General features: G+C 33.7%; 1 protein-coding gene across 1 annotated transcript; it reads left to right on the top strand.

The window, feature by feature from the left end:
• LOTGIDRAFT_158691 (hypothetical protein) lies at positions 1 to 1,074 on the top strand (the record flags this gene model as incomplete). The annotated part of the gene is made up of 3 exons (XM_009052135.1): positions 1 to 139; positions 371 to 479; positions 717 to 1,074. 3 exons carry the CDS (start codon positions 1 to 3, stop codon positions 1,072 to 1,074), a joined length of 606 nt encoding a protein of 201 aa, XP_009050383.1.
• Positions 1,075 to 7,803: the final 6,729 nt, after the last annotated feature.

The raw sequence follows: 7,803 nt of genomic DNA, 5'->3' as shown, positions 1-7,803 counted from the left end.
ATGGTTGAAGAATTGACAGGCAGCAAAACAGATCCGTCTAGTTTACTAGCAGACAATGATTCTACAGCTTCAGATATTACCACATCTACAACACTTCATTATACCATAACATACAGTCCTAATGTAACATCTACTACAGGTCAGTAAATTAATGTTCTTATACAATTCAAAGAGGAAAGTAGATTACCCAAATGGGAGGTAGAGTTTCCCTGACGCACGGTGTCGTTGGTCATATCTGTTGTACAGCTCGTTTTCATCTAATTGTAGACTGACCGCTTGTCGAATTTTTCTTCTGAAGATGAAATTAAAGATAAGATTTGATTTGGTATTCGCAATTTTGATTAAAGTTTGCTTTTATTCATTATTCCAGATTCTGATATGCCGTCTTCCAGTAAAAATTTGGCGATTGGATTTTCAATATCTGTCATATTGATTTGTGTATTTTGTTTGATATTATTATATTATTTATATAAGAAACGGTAAGTTACGTGATCAACTCAATTGTATGTTGTCTGTTTTTTACCCAGTTGTTTCCCTTCATACAATCAAATAAATAATTCTTTCAAAATGATAAAACAAAGAAAATGACTCTCGTAGTAGAATCAGCATCACACCTATCACAATGGATAAACAGCAAAGAACTCGCAATCACCAACAACTATTTCTGTCTAGCTGTCCTAAAATCCCATACTAGGCCTATGTTCCCTTCATTTCAGACGTTTACATCTATTACCATGTTTAAAGAATTGGTCTCCGAGAAAAAGTTCTGGTTCAGTGTCTAGAAGACCTTTACAGCAGGACGATGATACTGGGTCTGTGGACGCTCCAGAGACAATTCAGGATAGAAAAATGGACGATCTTCAACAAGATCTGTTTACAATAGGTGATGTTGAAGATGACAATCAGAATAAAGACAATAATGACGATGGATTTTTTATGGACGAAGTGTATGGACGTTCTGAATTTCAGGATAAAGCTACCAAAATGTCCAATAAAAATTTATACAGTATAACATCAGATGAGGACGATTCTTCCCTACTTGATGATGATTTGCCAGATTTGAGCTTTCGATGATCTAGTTCATGCATTATTTCATATATCATGTCAGCAGTCCATTTCATTATGTGTTTATCTTTGTATGTCTCCTGTCCATTTTACACGAAGCGATATTCCATTTACGTACATAGTATATTTTACCCCGAAAAGCGTTTATTAATATATCAAAATTCAATTTAGACAGATTCGAGGGTCACTACTATGAATATGATAGAACTATAGATTGTGATAACTGATACATGTATCATAATGAAAATATTTATAAGGTTTATGTTCAATTTCAACCATCAGTCACTAAGAAAAGGGATTTCTTTAGATTACAGGGATGGATATTTCAATATGACATGTTTATTGTAATAATTAATATTATAAGATATACCACCACTAATGTCTCTACAATAAATTTATATTTTATCAAATAAGTGTGGGATTTCTAAAACGCTTACCAAGAATGTGTCTTCAAAAAGGGTTTATTTAATATATTATTCTTGACACACGAGATATCCTCGAAAAGGGGGCTGCAGGCTACAGACCAAGAGGTGGAGAGAACGTTGTATTTTGGCTGCATTAAGAGGTGTCAGATTCAGTATAGCTGCGTTTCTTGTTAAAAATGTTCTGTCTGATTTTCAACATATTAATAATCGCAGATTACTGCCAAACTCTGTAATAATTACCAGGGTCTATAGAATAGGTAAAAGACAACAAAGGGAAAATTGAAAACAAAGGACCAATCCTTTCTCAACAAAATTTGACCTATACTATTCTTATAGATAGAATATCAAACGTCTGTGAAGCTTAATAGATTGGGATGGGCTACCCCAGTTTAAACTTTAATTATATTGATTCTTGAAGAATTAGAAGCGAATAAATGGTAGACAGACGTTTGGTAAGGACCTGAGAAAATTCTTGAATCTCGATATTGAACAGTTTCATAATGGTGTGAGCAATTATCTATAAAACAATAGAGTACACGTCAAAAGCCTGGCAAATAAGAGATTTATTCCTACGATCGATACGGTAATGGGCTAATCTGATGAGACCAATTTCATCGCAAGTCCTTTGATTAGTGAGGACTTGCTGCCTACTAAATTAAATTCTCCACCTAAATAATGTATTTAACTTGATGTAATAGATGTATTTGGTGCAATATTTCACTTTGTCATGCAAAAACTCTCTACTGCATATTGGGCATTATCTAAATTGTTGCTAGAATTTAAATTTCATAACCTTCTATTGTGTCAATTCTTAACAATTTTCAATAGATCGAGTTTTACACGCGCCCTTTTTGCACATAGCCTTATTTCATTTAGATCCAATAACCATTCCATTCCTATTCCAATGAGCAAAACAGTGGCGATATTAGAGCAACAACAATCCACTGTAGCAAGATTTTGGGTACTCTGCTGCGTTCCAATTGAAATGGAGTTGAGGTAGGTCCTATCTGCTCCTGATGATTCAATGAAGACAGAGACACAATCTAGTGTTGATTGATAAAAATTTTGCCAGAACAGCAATTTCTTCAATTTCTCCATGTAGTAAACTGGGCCTTGATTTGTCCATGATACCCTTACCAATAATTTCGACTATGTTATGGGAACGAGTAGCAAGCAGACGTCGAATTCGTTGAACCACCACAGTAGTAAGGCAATAGCAGTCCATGTTATGTCATGTTCCAACACATTATCACGTTGCCTCAAGATGCACTATGGTTGAAAATTACTTTGATAGAACTCTATTTAAATCGAATTGGAGTGACTAAATAGAAAAATGGAATCAAAATACTGGTAAAGAAATGAGACATTGAGATGAGAAGAGGATTATCATTAAGGATAAAGTGAGAGTGGCTAGGTCGGGGGAGGGGATTAGACTAAACGTGAGGTTTCATCATTTAGATTAAATTGGTTTTGGAATCAATACAGTCTCAAGTTCGCCCTTCCTGACATTTTTCTATTTACATATACAATTCCTGGAACTCCTGTAGGTCGAACAGGATTAACATATCACATTACAGTCTCTCAAATTAAGCTGAATATCGAAGAGTTCGTGTTAATTTGGATGAAAATCGTTAATCAAGTCTACATCTAAGTTACACCAACAGATTGACCTCTTGCTTTTAAAGGTTAGAAGAACATCGGTGCATTCGAATTTAGAAGAGTTTACATTTCTGGGGTGTGAGAGTATAATGTATGTATTTACAGGATTTGTTAAAATGAATTCCTGATCTAAATTAACTTTTAAATTATTGTCCAAAAAGAATTTTTGGTACCTGTTATATGACGCAAAAAGCAAAAAGGATATTTATGTGGAATTCGCGAGGGTTCAAAAAAGGCTTTCTTGCTTCAGTTATTTGCACTATCGTGATTCCAACACGATAGATTATGTTATGTTATCCAAAGCCAAAAAACGTGATTTTTTGTCCGATAATAAGTGTTCTAGGTAGATGTAAAAGGACTAGGAAATCTCTTTTGAATCCCTTCCACAATACCGTTTTCCAACAGATTTGTGGAGGTGGTTCTATTTTATTTAATAATTTAAACTGTCACTCTTCATCAATCTATAATAAATTAAGTTCATTCGTAATGTCACTTTCTGCTATTATTAGATATAGTGGTAATTTTCCACTTGTGCCTTTAACATAATTTTAGTTGCAGCAGAGTGCTGTAAGCGGTTAACTGTACATTTACAATTAACAATTGCCCTTATTAGATTTTAATATAGGTAATTTCTTTCTCTGTGTATTGTTATTTTAGTAGAATGCGTTGGTTTGATATGCCTTTTTGGAAAGTTGCAATTGACGACCAACGGGTATGTACCATAGACACATGGACACATACCACAAATGGGAGTCTAAGTCGATTGAAATTGATCATCAGGCAAGAAAGCAGGTTCAGGACACATGGGTTGTTACTAAGAAAATGAGGCGATTATAGTCTCTGAGTGACGAAAACCACAAACTATCGAGCTGTCTCTAGAGTATATTGTGTTTGGTGCCATTATATCAATTGTAGTGGTTAACTGGTCATTTAGGAAGTAAGAAAATTGCTCTTAACTGACGCGAATCACGCCAACAACGTCCAACTAGATGTAGGTTATGATCAATCAATCGTTATAATCCAAGAGGAAAATTATTTAATAATCTAGTATAAATGAAGATGATAATTGAATTCCGTTTACACAACCTAGTAAATAGATAGAATAGGATAAAAAGGGATTGTAAAGCTAGCCAGATCACGTCGCGGTTCCGTTTGAAATCTAACAAGACATTGATATGCCGAGATTTGAATTAATTGAAGAAAAACGGATTCTTTGTGACAGTTATTACATTTCCAGACACGTCTCTTCGATTGTAAGGGATTTGTTATAATCATTTCACAATACTTGTTGGTTGTTTTTTTCAATATCTGTTTGTCTTCAACTGTGTTAAAACCCCGATATCCCCAAATTACCATATCAATATCATAAGCTGAAACACGTTTGAATAATCAAGAATGTTTATAAAAGCAGCAACTAACATATTGAACGTAACTCTTTACAATTTCGGAGTACATGCTTGTCTTCTTCGGTTTATGATTTTAGCGGATTGAGGACTGTAGATCTGTGGGTTGTCTCAACATGAGTAGAAATGGATCTAAAAGGACGTTTCAAGAGGTACTTTACCTTTCGACTCCACCAATAATTAATAACTAACAATTATTATTAACGTTTGGAAATCAATCAAAGTTTCCTTACTGACTTCAACCTTAACGATTATCAATCATATTTACCTTATAAGTTGACTTGGAGAGAAAACTAAAAACAATTTCTATACTAGTATCAGCTATTAACCACCATTACAAACATAAACCAAATTCACCAATAATTGCATGTTGTATGACACTCGATTCATTTTTTCTGGTTTCAAGTCGGACTATTGATCATTTTAACCACATTGAATTACACATTGATTCAATTAAGAACAGCATAAACACGTCCTTCGAATTAAATTTCATCCTATCTCCCGACTAAATTGGATTAAATTGACATTTTTATGTTTGATCAGAATGAACTCGAATTTCAAATACTTGGAAATTGAGATGAAAGAACTAAATCTGAATATTCTTTTAGAATTGAAGTTTGTGGTTTCAAGTTAAAATCTGCATGTATTTTCCTGTAAAAAATATTTCATTTTCTGAAACAAAAAGAGTAATCATTTAAATATGAATATCTTTATTTATAACTTATATCATACAATAATCACATGACTAGAACCTTGGCCTATATACTATAAAAAACACTAAATGTCCTTCGTCATGTGAATAACATTATCCCATGTCAAGAATAGAACAAGAACACTAACATTTCATCACCGGAACAACACAATACCATGTCAAGAATAGAACAAGAACACTAACATTTCATCTCCAGAACAACACAATACCGAGTCAACAATAGAACTAGAAACACTAACATCTCATCACCGGAACAACACAATACCATGTCAAGAATAGAACAAGAACACTAACATCTCATCTCCAGAACAACACAATACCATGTCAAAAATAGAACTAGAAACACTAACATCTCATCACCGGAACAACACAATACCATGTCAAGAATAGAACAAGAACACTAACATCTCATCTCCAGAACAACACAATACCATGTCAAGAATAGAACTAGAAACACTAATATCTCATCACCGGAACAACACAATACCATTTCAAGAATAGAACAATAAACACTAACATCTCATCACCGGAACAACACAATACCATGTCAAGAATAGAACTAGAAACACTAACATCCCATCATCAACAGAACAACACAAACCGTGTCAACAATAGAACTAGAAAAATTAACATCACATCATCAAAATAACAACATTATACCAAGTCAACAATAGAACTAGAAAAACTAACATTTCGAAGTCAACAGAGCAACACAATACCATGTCAACAACAGAGCTAGACACACTAACATCTGATGATAACTCATTAGAAAAACTATCATTTCATTTCATCATCAACAGGACAACACAATATGCTGTCAACAATAGAACCTTTCAAAACTTCACCATCAACAAATACCTATGCTTCTGATATCTAGAAATCATTGCATTCGTGAAACCTATCAAAGGGTGGTTAGGAATGGTTTTTGATGGTATACCTGAAGGCTCTCATAAGTGGTTATGTTGACATATAACATTGGATTAAACTGCTGTAATCTGACAAGGGTTTGCTGCGTTTGAATAAATCAAAAGAACAAGCGCCTGAGGAAGGTATGTAGCTAATTAAACCGTATAACCTTACTATCCATCATTGTAAAAATACAAGAATATTTTTTTAATTTAGCTGTGTTAATTGATTTTCGGGATTGATTTTTTCCCTTTGACGGCTACTAGGTTCTTGTATACCAGGTCTTGTTATAACGACAAGTTCTACGAGAAAGCGAATAATATATGAGGTGTAAAATCGACAGGTTAAGAAGTAAAATTGAGAAATGAATAAGAAATCAATAAGATATTGTATAGACAAGAATACTTCTGATCTGTTCCCTTTCCTCGTAAAAAATACACTTTTTGTGTTTTCTTTCGTCTTCTCATTGTAAGAAAACTGCAATATTGTATATATGATAAAGGTACACAATAGCAAATTCTTACCAAAACTGTACTCTTAATTGTTTGATAGATCATGTGAGTAAGTCATATTTTGTTTGACTATTGTTTCAACAGCATGTGCAAAATAATATTAAAACTTTCAGGGATTCAGTACCAAATCCAAACCAACGACTAAAACAAGACCAGAAGATGCTTTGTTTTTCTTTGTAAACAATGTGATTCCCCCTACCAGTGCAACAATGGGTCAAATCTACCAGGAACATCATGAAGAAGACTTTTTCTTATATATTGCATACAGTGATGAAAGTGTTTATGGTGCGTAAATAACTAAAAAGTGGCAAGGAAGTGGAATTGAGTACCATATGTGGAGAGTTGTACATAGGCTGGAATATAAATCTTAAGATTTTAATTTTGTTGTTAGCATTCGATGTATATAAAAATGGAAACAATTTTGATATTTAAAAATCAGACAAAAAAATGTGTGTAAAGTAGCCCCCACAAAAAGATAGTGACCTCTGCTCTATGCTTTTGTCAGATGTTGATCACTTATTTATTACTTTTCTTTTACTTTTTACTTTGTTTTATTACGAACAAAAATGACCGTGATCACCACGAGTTTTTTTTTTATAATGAAGAAGATCGAGTAACTCCAGAGGCCGAGTTTCAACGCAATGCCATTACAGATTTCTCAACTACCAAACCTACTGAACCAACCAATTGATCCTGGACCTGCTACAGCGACTACAAACCACATAGTCTGTTGTTTCAACCGCAACCATTCAGAAATGTAACTGATATGCATTATAAGCTCATCTGAACTAACATATTTTTACATCACAGTCAATGTCAGAACAGATATTATGTAACATATTAAGTCCAGTACACCGTTGAAAGCGTGGTTTTGACACCTTTCACAAACTGAAGCTGATTATGATCATTGTCAGAAACCTGAATCTCTTGATGAACGCATATTGAGACTTAACCAATGTATATTTATATTAATCAAAGATTGATCAAAACGATAGCTTCTGTCGTTAACAAAAACCACCTTCGACATAATTTTGGACAAGTCAAGGGAACATTTTACCAAATGTAAAGCAAAATGTAATCAACTCTCTATCACATGACATGACATTTTAGCCACGCCAATA

The sequence above is a fragment of the Lottia gigantea genome (assembly GCF_000327385.1).
Source record: "Lottia gigantea unplaced genomic scaffold LOTGIsca_18, whole genome shotgun sequence".
NCBI classification, from domain to species: Eukaryota; Metazoa; Mollusca; class Gastropoda; family Lottiidae; genus Lottia; species Lottia gigantea.
This window is presented reverse-complemented; position numbering and strand designations above follow the sequence as displayed.